Below are 16,454 nucleotides of genomic sequence, written 5' to 3'. Positions count from 1 at the left end.
AGAACGAAGACGCGCACGATGTACGTCTGCCGGCGGCGGACGATTCGATTTCCTTCCGCTGCGACGGCGCGCTGCGTCAGTGGCCGCGACGGATCGCGCAAACCTGAATTTGCAACCTTAGGGTCGGTTTCCTGGCTGGCCGGCTTCAACGATGCCCATGTTGTTGGCGAGACCACGACCGAAAGTGATGCGAGAAGTTCGCGCTCGGCGAGTTTGTGATACGGCCAAAGCCTGTTACATTCGCTCCTCTAAGGGTACAAATCCGCCAAGACACTCGCGCCGCGACCGCCCGGGGTCTAAACCCCGCCCGGACACGCGCCAAACCCTCGTCCGGTCTACGCATACAGTAGGGTCCGCGGCTCGCCTCCACCGGGATGGGATCGTCTCGCGATCCCGTCGTCGTCAATCGATCACTCCGCCGTCGCGCCGTCGCCGCCGCCGCCCGCCGCGAGCGCCTTCGATCGCCTCCGCCGCTCCGCCCGCGCCTGGCTCTCCTTCTTGCGCTGCTCATCGGTCATCGCCGCCCGTCGCATCTTCGATCGGTTCCTCTCCGCCGCGCGCTGCTCCTCCGTAGACGCCTTCTTGGGCGTCCGTCGTTCCGTCGCCGATGCGATTTGGGGGACGACGGCGCGAAGATCCCCGGCGTCGTCGTCCGCGGTTAAACCCTTGCCGATGTGTGCGCCGGTCGCCTTTGCGCCGGCGGCGGCGGTGACCGCCTCCACGAACGTCCCGAGCTCGCCGGGCGTCGCCGGATCGACCTCCCCGGCGGCCCGCAGCGCGAGCGGCCGCTCGGGCGAGCCCGCGAGCGCGAGCGGCCGATGCGCTCGCTTGGGGGCGGGCAGCGTTCCGTTCGCCTTGCGCTCCTTGCGCCGCTCCGCGCGCTTCAGGGCCTGCGCCTGCTTCTCTTCGGGGGTGAGCGCGTTGCGTCGGCGGGCGCTGCGGGCCCGTTCCTTGGCGCGCTGCTCCGCCGTGGCGTTCTCCCTCCTTCGCTTCGACCGCTGGCGCTCCTTCTCCTTGAGCAGGGCGGATCGCTCGGCGCTCGGTGCGACGGCGTCGCGCGCGCGGGCGGCGGCGACGACGAGTTCGTTGGGCGGCGTCCAAACCGTGGACCCGGCGGTCTCGCCGTCGAGGTTGCCGGGCTTGTTGGCGACCATCTCTGCGCTGTCTCTCTCTCCTGTCGCGGATCGGACGATGGGGGGCACGCGCGAAGGTGAGAATTACAGATCGAGTGGCGCGATTATTGATTTGCGCGCGAAAGCTCAGGCGCAAGCGCCGCGGGTTCGCGCGATCTCGCGGGGGCACGGGCGGCCGGGTCCGGGTTTATGGAAAGGACGCGAGTGTCCGGTGTCGGATCGAGTCCGGATGCTTGGGCTCACCTCGGTCGTGGCGCGCTGTCGGTGTGAGAAGACCCAAGGGGAGGGGTCTCCCCGTCTCTGGGGACCAGCCAAGAGCTCAGATTGCGGCCGGTTGACCTACGATTATCTTTGGCCCCAGTTTCGCCGATCATCAGACCAAGAGTTGTCGAGTTAAATTTCCCGATGGCACGGATATCTCCCGCTTTTTGCGGTCGGGCTCCCAAAAACTGCAAGAGTCATCGAGAAGGCACACCCGCGTGTGCTGCCGCTTGCCTTCACTGTTGTTAGCACCGGGGCTTTCACTTCCGAAATGGAGGTGCCCCACTCGCCGCACTGGTCACCTTTGAAGGACCTTACTCGGATCTCGGACGCCGGCGCGACCGAGGATGAGCGCACGGTCCACGCTAGCGTCGAGCTGAAGTCGACGGAAACTGAGATCAAGTCGCACCGCTGCCCGATATGCTACCAAACCATGCTGATGCCGAAGAGGGCTCCGAACATCCTCATGCCGTGCGGTCATACCTTCTGCAACGCGTGCCTCAACGCGCGCGACGATCCGAGGTGTCGCACGTGCGGCGACCGATGGCGTCACAGGGTTCCAAACCACCAACTGCAGACGACGATACAGGCCTACGTCGACGCGACGGCGACGGCGGCGGCATCCTTCGAGGACTCCGTCATTTGGACGAGCGGCGATCGCGGTGCGCCGGTGGCCTCGTCCTCGTTCGACGCCGCGCTGGCGCGCGCGCACGTGCGGTGCGAGCAGCTCCGGGAGCGGATGCGGGAGGGTGAGGCGGCGCAGACGGCGGCGCTGCACCGGGAGGACGTAGAGGCGAGACACCTGCTGGTGCTGCAGTGCGACGAGGACAACGCGAGGGTGCGACTGGCGGAGGTTGCGCGAGAGCTCCGCGAGGCCCACGCGGCGGTGGAGGCGCAGCGGGCGGTGTGTGCGGGGATCGCGAACGAGGTTCGGATACACGGGTCGTCGGTGAGAAGCGCGGGGGAGGCGCTGGCGGCGGTGGAGCGGGGACGGGAACGGCTGGTAGCCGAAGCGGAGGGAAGCGCGGATGGGAGGACCAAGCCGGCGACGCTCCCCGGGACGCACACAGCTGTGTCGCGTTAACCTTTTTAAAACGTACCGCGCGGTACCGCGCTAACACTTACTCTCGTCGTCACGCCCCCGGGGGCTTCACCTTGAGCATGAGCTCGTTGAGCCGGGGCTTCAGGGAGTAGAGCTGGCCGTACGTGGCGAGCCTGAACCCATCCGGCTCGGCGAGCTCCAGCCCGTCCGAACGGATCGCCGCGGTCAGCAGCCTCCTGTACTCCCCCGCGAGCTCCGGCGTCGCCACGCCCTCGAATCCCACCACCGCCACGAGCTCCCCGCCCGCGGCCGCCACCCCCACGGCCTCGGGCTCCGCGCTCGCGGGGGGATCGGCAACCCCCGCGCCGAGCGACAGCTCCATCGTCTTGCCCACCACGTCCTCCGTGCCGGGCGCGCACTCGTACCGCATGATCAGCGGCTGGGTCGCCGGGAACGTCTTCGACTCCTCGTTACCCCCCTCGATGTAGCTCATCAGCGCGGCGAGGCCCTTCTCGCGGTTGTTGTACGGCGCGCGGCACACGTAGTGACCGCCGTAGATCCTCAGCTCGTACAGATCCTTCCGGGCGGCAACCTGGTACGGCGGGGAGTCGGCGTCCGCGGTCGTCGCGGCGCGGATCACCGCCGGGGCGCGGCGGCGGAAGCGCACGGGCGCGCGAGGGCGCGCGACGGGCGCCGCGGCGCGAAGGGAGGCGGACATCCGGTCCGCTTCAGTCCGGTCCACTTCAGTGTGGTGTGGATATCGGCAGCGACCACGTCACGCCCTTTATCCGAAGTGCTGCGGTGGCGGCGAGGCCACAGTGCCGTCGCGCGGGGTGACATGCGAACGGCGAGGATCGCGAGCCTCTCCCGGCCACCGCCGCGCGTGTACGTCCGCCGCGAGCGTCGCGGTCCCGTGCGGGTCCTCGCGGCGGGCAAGCGCGACGGGCGCGGCTCGGAGACGTGGAAGGATGGGCGCTCCGACGCCTTCGATGCCTCGGGAAAGGATGCCATCTTGATCGCCAAGGGCCTCCGCAAGACCCACGACGGCGAGCGGTACCAGTTCCGGAACGTGGACATCGCGCTTAACGCCGGTCAGCGCGTCGCCGTCGTCGGGCCCAACGGCTCGGGCAAGTCCACGCTCCTACAGGTCCTCGCGGGGAAGGACGCCGGGCGCGAGGATGGCGAGCTGTGGGTGCGCAAGGGGATCAACACCGCGTTCCTCGAGCAGGAGCCCCCGTTCGACGAAGAGCTCAACGTGTTGGAGGCGGTGTACACCCGCGACACCCCGCTGTTCCGCTTGCTCCGCCGGTACGACGGCATGATGGCGAAGGTGGCCGCGGGAGAGGAGGTATCGGAGAACGCCATGGCCAACATCCTGGAGGAGATGGACTCGAACAACGCGTGGGACACTGAGAACAAGGCGCACATGGCGCTGGAGATGCTCGGATGCGAGGAGTTCATGAACCGCAAGATGGGGGAGCTCTCGGGGGGACAGCGCAAGCGCGTGGCGCTCGCGGCGGCGCTCATCGAGGAGCCCGATCTCCTGGTCCTGGACGAGCCCACGAACCATTTATCTGTGGAGGGAGTCGAGTGGCTGGAGAACCGCGTCAACGAGATGACCAACACCGCGGTGCTACTCGTCTCGCACGACCGAGCGTTCATCGATAACGTCTGCCCGGACATACTCGAGCTCGACGGCGTCGGTGGGTCGCACAGGCACCGGGGAGGGTACGCGGCGTATCTCGAGGGCCGGGCAGCGCGGTGGGCGGCGGAGGAGCAGGCGCGAGCGGCGGCGAGGAACACGCTGCGCAAGGAACAGGAGTGGATGCGCCGGCAGCCCAAGGCGAGGGCGACCAAGGAGAAGGCGCGCATCGAGCGGTTCTACAACCTCACCGAGCGCGCCGCGGACAAGGGATCCAAGACCAAGATGGTCGATCTGGTGGAGTCCAGGCAGCTTCGCATGGGCGACATCATCGTCGAGTTTGACATGGCGACCCTCGCGTTTGGCGACAAGAAGATCCTCGACGACTTCACGTACTCGTTCGTCAAGGGCGACAAGATCGGGCTCGTCGGCCCCAACGGCGCGGGTAAGACGACGTTTCTGAGAACGATCATGGGTGAGATCGCGCTGGACAGCGGGTGGTGCAACATCGGCGAGACGATTGAGTTTGGGTACTACTCGCAGATGCCCGAGTTTCGCGACCCGACGCAAACCGTCGTGGACTTTGTGAAGGAGGTTGAGTCAGACGCCAAGGGGTACGTGGGTTCGTACGGCGGCGAGGGGGGTAAGATGAGCGCGTACAAGCTGCTGGAGAGGTTTAACTTCGGCGGCCCGAAGCAGATGACGCGGATCGGGGACCTCAGTGGGGGAGAACAGCGCAGGCTCCAGCTCCTCTCCGTGCTGGCAAAGTGCCCCAACTTTCTCATCCTCGACGAGCCCACGAACGACCTGGACCTGGACACGATCGAGGCCCTGGAGGAGATGCTCGAGGACTTCGACGGGTGCGTCATCGTCGTGAGCCACGACAGGCAGTTCGTCAACAACCTCGTGGACCACATCTTCGTCTTCGAGGGAGACGGGATCATCAACGACTGGTCCGGCGATTACACCGCCTTGCGGGAATTCCTCAGACGGCTGGAGGAGGAACGCGAGTCCGCAAAGGCGCTCACCGGCAACCCCGACGTTAACCCGCTGACACTCACGGAGGAAGAAATCGCGGAGGCGAAGGCCAGGGCGGAGGAGGAGAGGAAGATCCTGAAAGAGGCCAACAACGCGCCGAAAGTCATCGAGAAGATCGAGGCGGCCATCGCCGTCCTCGAGGGTAACATCGAGGAGATTGACGCGCGCCTCATGGACGCCGGATCCGATGTCAGCAAGGCGCAGGAGATCCAGGTCGAGCGGGACGCCAAGGCGAGCAAGATGCAGCTCTACTACGACGAGTGGGAGAGGCTCGAGGGGGTGTTGGCCCGGGCGGAGGAGATCCGCGCGGCTCAAGAGGTGCCGGCATGAGAGGTGACCTCTCACCCGAGTTGAGAAAGCTAGCTGCTAGGTTTGATGACCGATCGTCGTTGCTACTTTGAGGCTGTCAATGCTTGGCGTACCCCTTGGCTCGCTCCGCGCGTATCTTCTGCGCCTCCTCGCTGTTGTCGTACGGCGAGGGGTTGATCGGCCCGAACACCACCTTGGCCTGGTAGTGCCTCGACGCGTCGAACTCCTCCTGCCGCCTGCGCTCGATGAGCTCGGCCGGATCGACGCGCGCGGGGACGTGCACGTAACGTATGAGCCGCGCCCTCACGAACATCCTGTCGAACTTGCTGTTTTTCTTCTCCAGCGCCTGCTCCACCGTCACCCGCTGCGCGCCCTCGAGCGTGCAGTTCATCCGCTCGTCCACCTCCACCAAGGTCCCGCGCGTGGTCACGTCGTCCCTCGTCTCAATCACCACGAGGTGCCCCACGAGAGCCTGTACGAAGCACAGCAGCGACCGCTGCTCGCGTCTGAGCTTCTGGAACGGCGACTTTCTCGGCCGTCGATCCCGATCCTCATCCTCCGCGGTCGTTCCCGCCATTCGAGTGTCTCGGGTGTCCGCCCCGCCGCGCCCCGGAGCACTGAGCTTGCGTTGCTCTTTTGGGTTTAGTCAGCGTTCCGTCAGATGCGTTCCGTCTATTCATTCACGATGGAGGCGAGTCCGGAGACGGGGCGGTCCAAGCGCAAACGCGAGGCCAAGGCCGCGTTCGAGCGCCGTGCGATCCGCGAGGCGCTCGAGGCGCGGATCCGAAAGGTCCTATCGACCCCGCCCGGCGAACGGACCCCCGAAGGATTGGCACTCCTGGACGAGCATGCCGCTGTGGTGGCGCCTCTGATGGCCAACATGGAGCGCTCCCTGCGACGCAAGGCGCAGACCGAGGAGCGCCTCGAGGAGCGCGAGGATCCACCCGAAGTCATGATGGAGCACGTGGCGGTATTGGTTGAGCTGATTCGTCAGCGTGGGACCTTCGTCATGCACACGGGAGCGGGGTTCTCCACAGCGGCCGCGATCCCCGACTTTCGAGGCAGGGACGGCATATGGACGCAGCAGGCGAAGGGACGCGCGGTGCCCATGCCGCGGTTCGAGAACACCAAACCGACCAAGGCGCACCTCGCCGCGGTCGCGCTCCACGACGCCGGGTACCTCACGCACGTCGTGACCCAGAACGTGGACGGCTTGCATCAACGAGCGGGCATGCCCCAACACGCGGTGTCCGAGCTGCATGGCTCCGTGTTTCGCGAGCTGTGCCGGAACGAACACTGCCCGATGGGCCCGACGCCCCGCGACCGTACCTATCACCGCGCGTTCGACGTCACCTCCACCAAGCGACACAACGGCCGGCACAGGCACAGGACCGGCCGCCGCTGCGACGCGTGCGGCGGCGACTTGCACGACGTCGTCGTCCAATTCGGCGAGCACCTGGACGACGAGACGCTTAAAACCGCCATCGCCGCGTCCGAGGCGTCGCCCCTCGCCCTCGTGTGCGGGACGTCGCTCAAGGTACCCCCCGCGAGCACGCTGCCACGGCGAAGCGGCGCGCTCGTCGTCTGTAACCTGCAGTGGACCAGCCAGGACAAGCACGCCGCGCTCAAGATTCACGCGAGGTGCGACGACGTCATGCTCGCCGTGTGCGGGCACCTCGGAATCGACGTGCCCGAGTACGACCCGAGCAGGGATCCGATCGGCGCGGAGGTGGTGCGGCGCGGGGGTAAGTTCGCGACCCCGAACGAGACGGTGGGAAACGGCGCGGCGGATTGGGACGGGAAGATTGAAAAGATTGAAAAGACTCTGCCGATTATCCGTAACGCGGCTGCCGTCTACGGGGGCGGCGGGGGCGTCGCCGACGGGCCCCAGGGCACGCCGGCGAAGGGTGTTGAGGTCGATGGCGATGATTCGGAGGCGTACGCGAGCCCCGAGACGTGGGAGGGCGGGAGGAGGGACGCGATCGTTCTTTTCGGTTCCGACCGAAAGGCCAAATCCCGGAGGAGCGGGGACGGCGACGACGGCGACGACGGAGCCGGCGCGGGTGCGTCGAAGAGGGAGCCCGAGGAGGCGAATCACGCGCCGCCCCCGTCGTTCGCCAAGCTCACGAAGCAGCAGAGGAAGCTGAAGAAGCCGTGCATACCCCGGCCGAACGTGGAGTAGTTTGCGGCGGCGTTAAAACTCTCAGTCGGCGTCGTTAAAACTCTAGACACCGTCGAACCCGCCCCGGTCGTTCACGCGCCTCGCGCGCGTCTCCGTCCCAACGCCGCCCTTCGTCTCCCCGACTCCGCCGTCATCCCGTCCGATCGACCCACCCAACCCCGCGCGCTCCAACGCCCACGCGCACCCGGACCACATCGCAAACGCCGACCACGCCGTCGCCGCCGCCAGCGACGCGGCGATTGGAAGAAGCGAGGAAAAGCCGCGACGCCACGCGGGATCGGAACGCTCCCCGAGGTCCTTCACCCGCCCCGACACGATAACTTTCACGTACACCGACGTCGCGCCCACGTCCGCGGCGCGAGGGCACCGCGTCACCTCCCCCGCGTCGGAAAAATCGTCGAACGAATCGTCCGAGCGGAGGCACGCGCCGCCCGTCGCCGTCACCGTCACCGTGTCCGTCGCGTACCCGCGCTCGTCGTATACATCGTCGACGACGTGGACGTACTCCAGCGCGGCGAGCATTCGCGCGGCGTCCTCGGGCAACGCCGTGAACTCCATGACCCCCGCGTCCATGACCCCGTCGCCGAGACGGAAGGGATTGACGGCCCTGGCCAGAACGTCGGCGCCCGCGCCCGCGACGGAGACGTAGTTGCCGACGGCGGATTGGATACGAACCGTCACGGCGAACGAACCCTCGTCGACGTCACGCAGCGCGATCCCCCGGACGCGCGTGCGGGTCAGGAGCGCGGCGTGCAGCGCGGGTCGGTCGCCCTCACGCGCGACGTCGCCGTCCTCGATCGGCGCAGCCGTGTAAGTCAGCGCCGGGGCATCGGGAACGGCGGCGACGAGCACCGACGCCGCCGACGCCGCGGACGAGCTCATCGCGTCCGCCGCGCCGCCCGCGCCGCCCGCGGCCGACGCGTCACCGGCCACAAGGTCGAACTCGAAGCCGAACGCGTCCGGGGCTTCATCACGCGTCGGGTTCGACCCCGGGACGCGTCGATTGCCCAGCGCGTCGACCCCGCTCGGCCAGTTGTGATAATTCGCGTCCGGCGCGTAGAGCACCTCGGCGCAGATGGGCTGAACGACCACCCCGGCGGCGGCGGCGGCGGCGTGCGTGGGTGAGGGTGCGTTTGCGTTGACGACGACGTCGCACGGCCATTCGGGGGTCGCGAGCGGAGGGTCTCCCACCGGCCAGGCGTCGGCGAAGGCGCGCGACGACACTTCGGAGCATCTCTCCCAACCCATCTCGGCTGGCACCGCGTCGCCCTCGAGCACGGGCTTCGCGCGCCAGTACAGCGCGCCGTGGCGCGGGTTAGACGTTATCCTCAGCGACGCGATGGATGGGTGACGATCTTTCGACCCGTCGGTGCCGTTACCGGCGCGCACCCACGCGCCGAGCAGGACGATCGGCTTGCCCACATCCTCCTTCGTGACGACGCGCGATGGACACGCGACTGCTGCCCACGATGACACTGAAGAGGCCCCGACAGCGCGCGTGACCGAGAACATCATCACTAGGAGCGCGCACGTGAGCCTCATGCCGTTAGGCGCGTCGAGGAGAGTCCCGCGGCGCTTCCTCTGCTAGAGGAAGCTGAAGCGACGCTCGGAATTGACGAGCTCCTTTCGCCGAGAAACGCCCCGCGCCGGTGCGCGAGCGGCCCGTCACAGGTTGGGGCGCGGCGAAGTAGGTGTTGGCATCCCGCGGAGACGGTCGACCGGGACGCTCGCCATGCGGCTCTCCGTCGTGGTCCCGGCGCTCAACGAGGAGCGCAACGTCGCGCGCGCCGTCGCGAGCGCGCGCGAGGGCGCCGGCGCCGCGGATCACTTCGAGGTCGTGGTGGTCGACGGCGGCAGCGACGACGCGACCGTCTCCGTCGCGCACAGCGCGGGCGCGGATGCCGTGCTCGTCTCACCGGAGAGGGGACGCGCCGCGCAGCTCGCGCGAGGGGTGGAGCGATGCAGCGGCGACGTCATAGTCTTCCTCCACGCGGACTCCACCCTCCCGGACGGGTACGCGGAGAAGTTGCGCGACGCGATGAAGCCCGAGCACAGCTGGGGCGCGTTCGGGTTCAGGCTCGCCCCCGAGGAACGCGACGACGACGACGATGCCGCCGATCCGTCGACCGCCGCGCGCGGCTCGAAGGGACCGGGCGGCGGGACCGCGCGTCGGTTCCTCGAGTGGTGCGTGGACAAGAGAACCAAATGGCTTGGTGCCCCGTACGGAGACCAGGGGGTGTGGGTAAAACGACACGCGCTCGATAGCGTCGGCGGCGTGCCCCAACAGTGCTTCATGGAGGACTACGAGCTCGTAAAGCGGCTGCGAAGACGCCACGGGATGCCGTGCGTCGTGGATGCGGCCGTGACCACCAGCTCGCGGCGGTGGGACGCCATGGGAGTGGCGAGAGTCACAGCGCTGAACCAGCTCATAGTGTTTGGGTACGCCATGGGCGTGGCGCCTGAGAGGCTGGCGAGGTGGTACACAGCTGGCAGGAACATGGGTGGCGGGACCAAGAGGTGGGACACCAGGGCGGAGGCGAACGCGGAGGCGACGAAGGTGGAGGAGCGGTGAAGGCCTGGCAGCTTACTAATAGATTTCGCGATAAAAATAGTATGTTCCTGTACTCAACGTCCGTCTCCTCCTCTCCCTCTCTGACCCAAAGAGACTCCCCTCGATTAATCCTCGTCGCTGTCGCTGTCGCTGTCGAGAGCGGCGAGCTGCGCCCTGAGCGCCTCCTCCTGCGCGCTGAGCGTTCCCTTCGCCTCGACGATCTTGTCGACGTCCGCGGTTTTCGCGGCCTTCTGGACAATCTTATTCACGTCGCCCACTGCCGCGTGCGTGGCCACGATGGCCTGGTTGTGCGTCGCCGTCTCCGCCCCGACCTTCATGCCCTGGCTGTAGAACTTGAGGTCCTCGATGTTGACCCGGTCCTCCAGCAGCTTGAACTCCCGACCGTCGAACTGCGAGATGTCGGCCCACTCGAAAGTCTCGTTCGGGGTGTTGATCTCGTACGTCAGGCAGTGCTCGTTGGTGGTGGGGCGGTAGTCGGTGATGATGGCGTCGAACCAACCGCCCTCGTCCGGCCAGAACCTCTGGACGCGGCGGCAGATGAGCTCGTTGACGACGATGGGAGCCGCGGCGGGTCCCTTGGGCGTCTTCGCCTTGGGCGCCGCCTTCGGCTTGGCAGAGGCGGGGGCCTTCGGGGTCTTGGCGCCGGTGAAGCCGCCGGCGTCGATGCGCGCCTTCTTGGCGGCCTGGTTGATCTCCCTCTGTTTCCAGTTCTCCCTGCGACGATACGTGTGACGGGAACGACGGTTCAGCTTCGGCGCCCGCGGAAATCAACCCTAGGTAGGTATTTGGCTGCGTCCCGTGCTCGGGAGGGAATCCGCGGATCGGGGTGGCGAGTGCCGTGGCGCGCGCTCTCACCTGATGGTCTTGATGCGCTCATCGTCCGAGAGTTTCTCCCTGATGCGGGTGTGATCATCGTTGGAGATGTTGAGCTCCTGCCTGAGCTTGGTCGCGAGGTCGTCTCGCTCCTGCGAGGGGAAGGCGGGAATGCGTGAGCGGGACGCGTCACCGCGAATCGACGTAAAGATGGGGCGACGCTCGGTGGTACGATGAGGACGGACTCGGGCGCGGCGCAGCGTGCACTCACCCACGACATGCCAGTGACCGCCGTGACCTTCAGGAAGGCCTGGTAGGCGTCGAGCTCAAGCTTGCGAACCTGCTCGCCGACTCCCGCTCCCATAGTTGCCGACTTCTGATTCTTCCGTGAAAGATCGGTCGATCCGATGAGGTGTGAAAGGTCGGCCTTTGAGACTCGCCGGCCTGTTCTCTGTTACGCGGCGCCTGGTGAGAAGGCTGCCGGTGCGTTCCTCGTTCGGCGAGCCGAGACGAGCGCAAGCGGGTCTGGAGCGGCGGTGGCGATCACGCGACGAGGGAAATTAAGTTCACGGCACGAGAAAGAAAACGATTACCAGCCTCCACTCTATTACAGGTTTTTGACTGTTTGCGTGTGCTACATCGAAAAATAGAATTAGAAATGAACCACTCCTACGGCGGCGTGGTTAGATAAATATCGAGGAATCAAAACTCGGCCGGCGAAAACTAGGGTTTGGTTTGTAGAAAACAGAGCATCCGCTCGACGCTGTGGCCCTCTTATAGCCGCGCATAAGTCCCTAGGGCAGCGTGACAACCCGTTTCTAAGGAGGACAATATGGTGAGCGACGCGTCCCTCCCTACCGTCGCGCCGCGCTCTTCGTCGCTGCGGGTCTAACCCGCGTCGACGGGGCGTTCCGGTGGCGACCTTTCTTCGCGGCTTTCCCTCTGTTTGAGGAAATTTCCCGGCTGCGGTTCGCGCGCGGCGGACCGCCTCCGAGGATGCGCGACGGCCGCGGGACGCCCCGACTCGCGCGGCGACGATGTCCTGCGATGCTCGCGGGTTGTTTCGCTCGTCCCGACGACGTTTTACGTCCGCATCATCCACCACACGCGACCCATCGCTGACTCCTCTCTCCATCTTTTTCCTCCACAACAGCCCGCTGTTCCCGAGACCGCTCTTAAGCGTCGTAAGCGCGACGAGGCGTGGGCCGCCAACAAGGCCAAGGCCGCCGCGGAGGCCAAGGCTAAGGCCGAGGCCAACAAGAAGGAGATCTTCAACCGCGCGGAGAAGTACGTGAAGGAGTATCGTGATCAGGTGAGCGCGCGGATCCCGGCGACGCCGAGGCCGCTTGGCGGCTTTTTCCCACCCTAGGGTCTGGCTTCTTGAGTCAGACGATGCGTGATTTTCGCGCGCGAGTGCGAGGAGGGAGAGGCGCGACGTCGACGCGCCCGCTCCCCTTTTCGCCGCGCGCGCGCGTGAGCGATTCCCCCGCACCAAAGATCCCGCGATCGAGCCGACGCTGACCGTCCCGCCCCCCCTTACCCCTCTTTCGAAACCGCAGGAGGCTGACCTGGTTCGCCTCAAGCGCGAGGCTCGCGCCAAGGGCGGCTTCTACGTCGAGCCCGAGGCTAAGGTCATGTTCGTCATGCGCCTTCGCGGTATCAACGACATGCACCCCAAGACCCGCAAGATCATGCAGCTCCTCCGCCTGCGCCAGATCCACAACGGTGTCTTCATGCGCGTGAACAAGGCGACTATCAACATGCTGAGGAAGGTTGAGCCCTACGTCATGTTCGGCTACCCCAACCTCAAGTCGGTGAAGGAGCTCATCTACAAGCGCGGGTACGGCAAGGTGAACAAGCAGCGCATCCCCCTCACCGACAACTCCATCATTGAGAAGGCGCTCGGCGAGAAGGGCATCATCTGCATTGAGGATCTCATCCACGAGATCTACACCTGCGGCCCCCACTTCACCGCTTGCTCCAACTTCCTCTGGCCCTTCAAGCTGTCTGCCCCTCTCGGCGGCATGACCAAGAAGCGCCTGCACTACATCGAGGGTGGCGAGGCTGGTAACCGCGAGGACAAGATCAACGCGCTCATCCGCCGCATGAACTAAGGGGTTTCTTGGTTCGTGGTGTTGGTGTAACTGGGGTTCCGATCGCGGCGTTCGACAGAGCGTCGGGAGCCGCGGCGGGATATATACGGGGTTTCTTTGTTTCAGGGCGGAGCCGACTCCGAGCGAGCGCGCGTGCGTGCATTAGTAGTCTATGACGTAATCGCAATCGTAGGGGCACTTTGCCTGATCGAAATCTTCGTCTGTCTCCTCTCGCGTGAGCTGCTGCTGAGAAGCACCCCAACTCTTATCTTTCTCGGAAATTTAGAAAGGTTCGCTCCTTGATTTTCCTAGCCTCGTGATAACAAACCGGGTGCGTGCCCACCGTCTCTCGACCCCCACACTCCAGTCCCGCGCGTGAAAAGCATGCCGCGCGGTCCAACGCATCCGCGCGCATCGTCGCATTCCGCGCCCCGCCAGCACGTGTGGCACCGCACCCTAGAGGACGCTCTCAGGCTGCCTCAAGAGGAGGGGGAACAGTACGAGTACAAAGTTATCAACCTGCGCAGGCTGAGACAGGAGCAGGAGCGGCCGGGGGGCTGCCTCTCCGGATTATTCTGTGGACAGAACATCCGCGGACGACGCGCGCAAAGGGAGGATCGGATGCCTGAAGAGGAGGAGGAGGTGGTGGTGGTGGAGCAGGAGGAGGAGGAGGAGGAGGAGGAGGAGGAAGAGGAGGAGGAGGAGGAGGTGGAGCGAGTAGTAGGCTGCCAGTGCGACTGCCACCGGCCGCCACCCGCTCGGCCTCCCCCGCTACCCCCGCCCGTCCTCAGGAGGAGACCCGAGCCGGTGACGCTCGACAACCTCAGCGACGCCATAGGCGCGATGCTGCGACCGGTGGACACCTTCTGCGGAGATCGCCTGCGACGCCTGAACAGCCAGACGAGTGTCGCGGCCGTCCGCTCTCGATTTGAACCTAACTTTTAGTGTCACATTACAGTCCGTCCGAGGACGTCTCTCGATCGTCTCACACGTCGATGTCCTCGAGCTTGGGTCCCTCCGTCTCGATGAACTCCCTCCTGGGCGCCACCTTGTCCGACATCAGGAGCTGGAACGTCTTGTTCGCCATCGCCGCGTCGTCCACCGTCAGCCGCTTCAGCAGCCGAGTCTCCGGGTTCAGCGTCGTCGACCACAGCTGCTCGGGCATCATCTCGCCCAGACCCTTGAACCTTTGGATGCTCCTGGACGCGCCCTCGGGTAACGTCGCGAGGTGCGCCTGGAGCTGCGCCTCGTCGTAGCAGTACGTCGGCGGGTTGTTCTTGCCCGCGCGGCCAGACTCCACCTTGTACAGCGGGGGCACGGCGACGTAAACCTTGCCCTGCTCGAACAGCCCCCGCTGGTACCTGAAGAGGAAGGTGAGCAGCAGCGTCCGGATGTGCGCGCCGTCGACGTCGGCGTCGGTGAGGATGACAATCTTGCTGTACCTCAGCTGCGACTCGTCGAAGGGCTCCCCCTTTAAACCCAGCCCGAGCGCGGTGACCATGGAGGAAATCTCGGTGTTCTTGTACATGCTCGCCTCGTCCTTGCGCTCGACGTTGAGGATCTTACCCCGCAGCGGGAGCACCGCCTGGAAGCGCCTGTCGCGGCCCTGCTTCGCGCTGCCGCCCGCGGAGTCGCCCTCCACGAGGAAAATCTCCGTGCTCTCCGGGTCGCTGACGCTGCAGTCGGAGAGCTTTCCGGGAAGCGAGCCGCTGCGCAGGACGCTCTTGCGGCGCACCAGCTCCCTCGCGCGCTTCGCCGCCTCCGCCGCCTTTTGCGCCTGGCTCGCCTTGCTGAAGATGCTGCCGAGCGTGTTTGGGTAAAACTCGAGGTGCTCCGAGACCTGCTCGCCGATGACGCTCTCGACAACCTTCCTCACCTCGGGGTTACCCAACCTGGTCTTGGTCTGGCCCTCAAACTCGGGTTGGGGCACCCACACCGCGATGACCGCGCTCAGGCCCTCGCGGATGTGCTCGCCGCCCAGGTTAGCGTCCGCCTCCTTCAGCAGCTTCGCCTTCCTCGCCTGAGTGTTCACCGCGCGCGTGAGCGACTGCTTCAAGCCGTCGAGGTGCGTGCCCCCGTCGCTGGTTCTGATGCTGTTGGCGTAACCGAGCAGCGTATCGGTGTACGCCTCCTTCGTCCACTGCAGCGCGCCCTCCACCTGCACGCCGTCCACCTCGGCGCGGAAGGTGATGGGCTCGTGGAGCGGCTCGGCGCCCTCGTTGAGGTCCACCACGTAGTCCTTCAAACCGCCGGGGAAGGAGAGCACCTCCTCGTAGTACTCCCGGCCGTCGACGGTCACCGCGTCGCCCACCTCCTCGGTCTTCTTCACGTCACCCTCGTCCATCGAGGCCTCATCCCTGGACTTTTTCCGTTTCGATTTGAGCTTCGACGACAACTCCGTCGCGAGCCTGAACGTGAACGTCGCCGTGGAGTTCAGAAAAGCCAGCTCCTTCATCCTCGCGAGGATGATGTTGGGATCGAAATCCTGCCTCTCCTTGAAGATGCTCGGGTCCGGCTTGAACCTCACCCGCGTTCCCTTTTTCTTCCCGACGTTCGCGACGTCTTGCGACCCCTCCGTCATCGGCGCGAGCGCGGCGCCGCGGCTGAACGACTGCCGGTACTCGCGATCTCCCCTCCAAACCGTCACCTCCGTCGAGTCGCTCAGGGCGTTCACGACGGAGATGCCCACGCCGTGCAGGCCGCCCGAGACGTGGTACCCGCTCTCGTCGCCGCCAAACTTACCTCCCGCGTGCAGCACCGTGAGCACCGTCTCCAGCGAGCTCGTGCCCGTCGCCGGGTGTACATCCGTCGGGATGCCTCGACCGTCATCCTCGACGGCGACGCTCCCGTCAGCCTCCACGGTGACGGTGATCAAAGACGCGTGTCCCGCCTGGACCTCGTCCACGCCGTTGTCCAACACTTCCCACACCATGTGGTGCAGGCCCTTGGTGCTGGTGTTGCCGATGTACATCCCCGGTCGCTTTCGCACAGGCTCGAGGCCCTTGAGGACCTGGATGGAGGAGGCTCCGTACGCGTCGGAGCCCCCGGTGGCGGCGGCTGCGGCGGCTTTGGCGGCGGCTTTGGCGGCGATGATGTCGCCGGTGTTGTCGCGGGGCGCGCCGCCGGCCTCCTCGTCGCCCACCGCGATGGCCTCGCGCGGGGTGACGGAGGAGGAGGCGCCGCGCGAGGGCATCGACGCGGCGAACGGCGCGAGGTGGAGGCCGCCGGGGCGTCCGTCGCGCGGTCGCGCGGCGCGAAGGACGCCCCACGACGGCGTCCCGACGCCCGTCGTGACGGGGTTAGAGGTGGACGCGATGGGGGCCATCGCGGCCATCAGCGCGCGTCCCCCGCGCTCCGCCGCGCGTCGAA

General features: G+C 66.1%; 12 protein-coding genes across 12 annotated transcripts; 5 read left to right on the top strand and 7 right to left on the bottom strand.

Moving 5' to 3' along the window:
• Positions 1 to 410: 410 nt before the first annotated feature.
• MICPUN_56934 (predicted protein) lies at positions 411 to 1,154 on the bottom strand (the record flags this gene model as incomplete). Its single annotated transcript, XM_002500468.1, has 1 exon — positions 411 to 1,154. One exon carries the CDS (start codon positions 1,152 to 1,154, stop codon positions 411 to 413), a length of 744 nt encoding a protein of 247 aa, XP_002500514.1.
• Positions 1,155 to 1,665: 511 nt separating this feature from the next.
• Positions 1,666 to 2,478, top strand: MICPUN_99453 (predicted protein; the record flags this gene model as incomplete). The annotated part of the gene is made up of 1 exon (XM_002500893.1): positions 1,666 to 2,478. One exon carries the CDS (start codon positions 1,666 to 1,668, stop codon positions 2,476 to 2,478), a length of 813 nt encoding a protein of 270 aa, XP_002500939.1.
• Positions 2,479 to 2,527: 49 nt separating this feature from the next.
• MICPUN_56932 (predicted protein) lies at positions 2,528 to 3,154 on the bottom strand (the record flags this gene model as incomplete). The annotated part of the gene is made up of 1 exon (XM_002500467.1): positions 2,528 to 3,154. One exon carries the CDS (start codon positions 3,152 to 3,154, stop codon positions 2,528 to 2,530), a length of 627 nt encoding a protein of 208 aa, XP_002500513.1.
• A 345-nt stretch (positions 3,155 to 3,499) lies between these two features.
• MICPUN_66542 (ATP-binding cassette superfamily) lies at positions 3,500 to 5,092 on the top strand (the record flags this gene model as incomplete). Its single annotated transcript, XM_002500892.1, has 1 exon — positions 3,500 to 5,092. A coding segment is annotated over one exon (1,593 nt), but the record flags the coding sequence as incomplete, so codon positions are not given.
• Positions 5,093 to 5,522: 430 nt separating this feature from the next.
• Positions 5,523 to 6,002, bottom strand: MICPUN_56930 (predicted protein; the record flags this gene model as incomplete). The annotated part of the gene is made up of 1 exon (XM_002500466.1): positions 5,523 to 6,002. One exon carries the CDS (start codon positions 6,000 to 6,002, stop codon positions 5,523 to 5,525), a length of 480 nt encoding a protein of 159 aa, XP_002500512.1.
• Positions 6,003 to 6,347: 345 nt separating this feature from the next.
• MICPUN_70072 (predicted protein) lies at positions 6,348 to 7,136 on the top strand (the record flags this gene model as incomplete). Its single annotated transcript, XM_002500891.1, has 1 exon — positions 6,348 to 7,136. A coding segment is annotated over one exon (789 nt), but the record flags the coding sequence as incomplete, so codon positions are not given.
• A 542-nt stretch (positions 7,137 to 7,678) lies between these two features.
• MICPUN_56928 (predicted protein) lies at positions 7,679 to 9,149 on the bottom strand (the record flags this gene model as incomplete). Its single annotated transcript, XM_002500465.1, has 2 exons — positions 7,679 to 7,715; positions 7,756 to 9,149. The coding sequence occupies 2 exons, from the start codon at positions 9,147 to 9,149 to the stop codon at positions 7,679 to 7,681; spliced, it is 1,431 nt and encodes a 476-aa protein (XP_002500511.1).
• Positions 9,150 to 9,339: 190 nt separating this feature from the next.
• Positions 9,340 to 10,179, top strand: MICPUN_79533 (glycosyltransferase family 2 protein; the record flags this gene model as incomplete). Its single annotated transcript, XM_002500890.1, has 1 exon — positions 9,340 to 10,179. One exon carries the CDS (start codon positions 9,340 to 9,342, stop codon positions 10,177 to 10,179), a length of 840 nt encoding a protein of 279 aa, XP_002500936.1.
• Positions 10,180 to 10,283: 104 nt separating this feature from the next.
• MICPUN_56926 (predicted protein) lies at positions 10,284 to 11,356 on the bottom strand (the record flags this gene model as incomplete). The annotated part of the gene is made up of 3 exons (XM_002500464.1): positions 10,284 to 10,893; positions 11,035 to 11,144; positions 11,264 to 11,356. The coding sequence occupies 3 exons, from the start codon at positions 11,354 to 11,356 to the stop codon at positions 10,284 to 10,286; spliced, it is 813 nt and encodes a 270-aa protein (XP_002500510.1).
• A 421-nt stretch (positions 11,357 to 11,777) lies between these two features.
• On the top strand, positions 11,778 to 13,299 carry MICPUN_106801 (predicted protein). The gene is made up of 3 exons (XM_002500889.1): positions 11,778 to 11,827; positions 12,146 to 12,304; positions 12,552 to 13,299. The coding sequence occupies exons 1-3, from the start codon at positions 11,825 to 11,827 to the stop codon at positions 13,104 to 13,106; spliced, it is 717 nt and encodes a 238-aa protein (XP_002500935.1). The 5' UTR covers positions 11,778 to 11,824; the 3' UTR covers positions 13,107 to 13,299.
• A 265-nt stretch (positions 13,300 to 13,564) lies between these two features.
• MICPUN_56924 (predicted protein) lies at positions 13,565 to 13,921 on the bottom strand (the record flags this gene model as incomplete). The annotated part of the gene is made up of 1 exon (XM_002500463.1): positions 13,565 to 13,921. One exon carries the CDS (start codon positions 13,919 to 13,921, stop codon positions 13,565 to 13,567), a length of 357 nt encoding a protein of 118 aa, XP_002500509.1.
• Positions 13,922 to 14,070: 149 nt separating this feature from the next.
• Positions 14,071 to 16,278, bottom strand: MICPUN_79742 (predicted protein; the record flags this gene model as incomplete). Its single annotated transcript, XM_002500462.1, has 3 exons — positions 14,071 to 15,363; positions 15,397 to 15,442; positions 15,506 to 16,278. 3 exons carry the CDS (start codon positions 16,276 to 16,278, stop codon positions 14,071 to 14,073), a joined length of 2,112 nt encoding a protein of 703 aa, XP_002500508.1.
• Positions 16,279 to 16,454: the final 176 nt, after the last annotated feature.

This window comes from Micromonas commoda, chromosome 3, assembly GCF_000090985.2.
Source record: "Micromonas commoda chromosome 3, complete sequence".
Lineage (NCBI taxonomy): Eukaryota > Viridiplantae > Chlorophyta > Mamiellophyceae > Mamiellales > Mamiellaceae > Micromonas > Micromonas commoda.
The sequence above is the reverse complement of the archived record's forward strand: the minus strand, read 5'-3'. Positions and strand labels throughout refer to the sequence as shown.

Bases quoted from the DNA above. Each gene is read 5' to 3' on its own strand.
- MICPUN_106801 (XM_002500889.1), top strand. The intron at 12,305-12,551 runs GTGAGCGCGCGG...TCGAAACCGCAG, and splicing joins TGAAGGAGTATCGTGATCAG to GAGGCTGACCTGGTTCGCCT.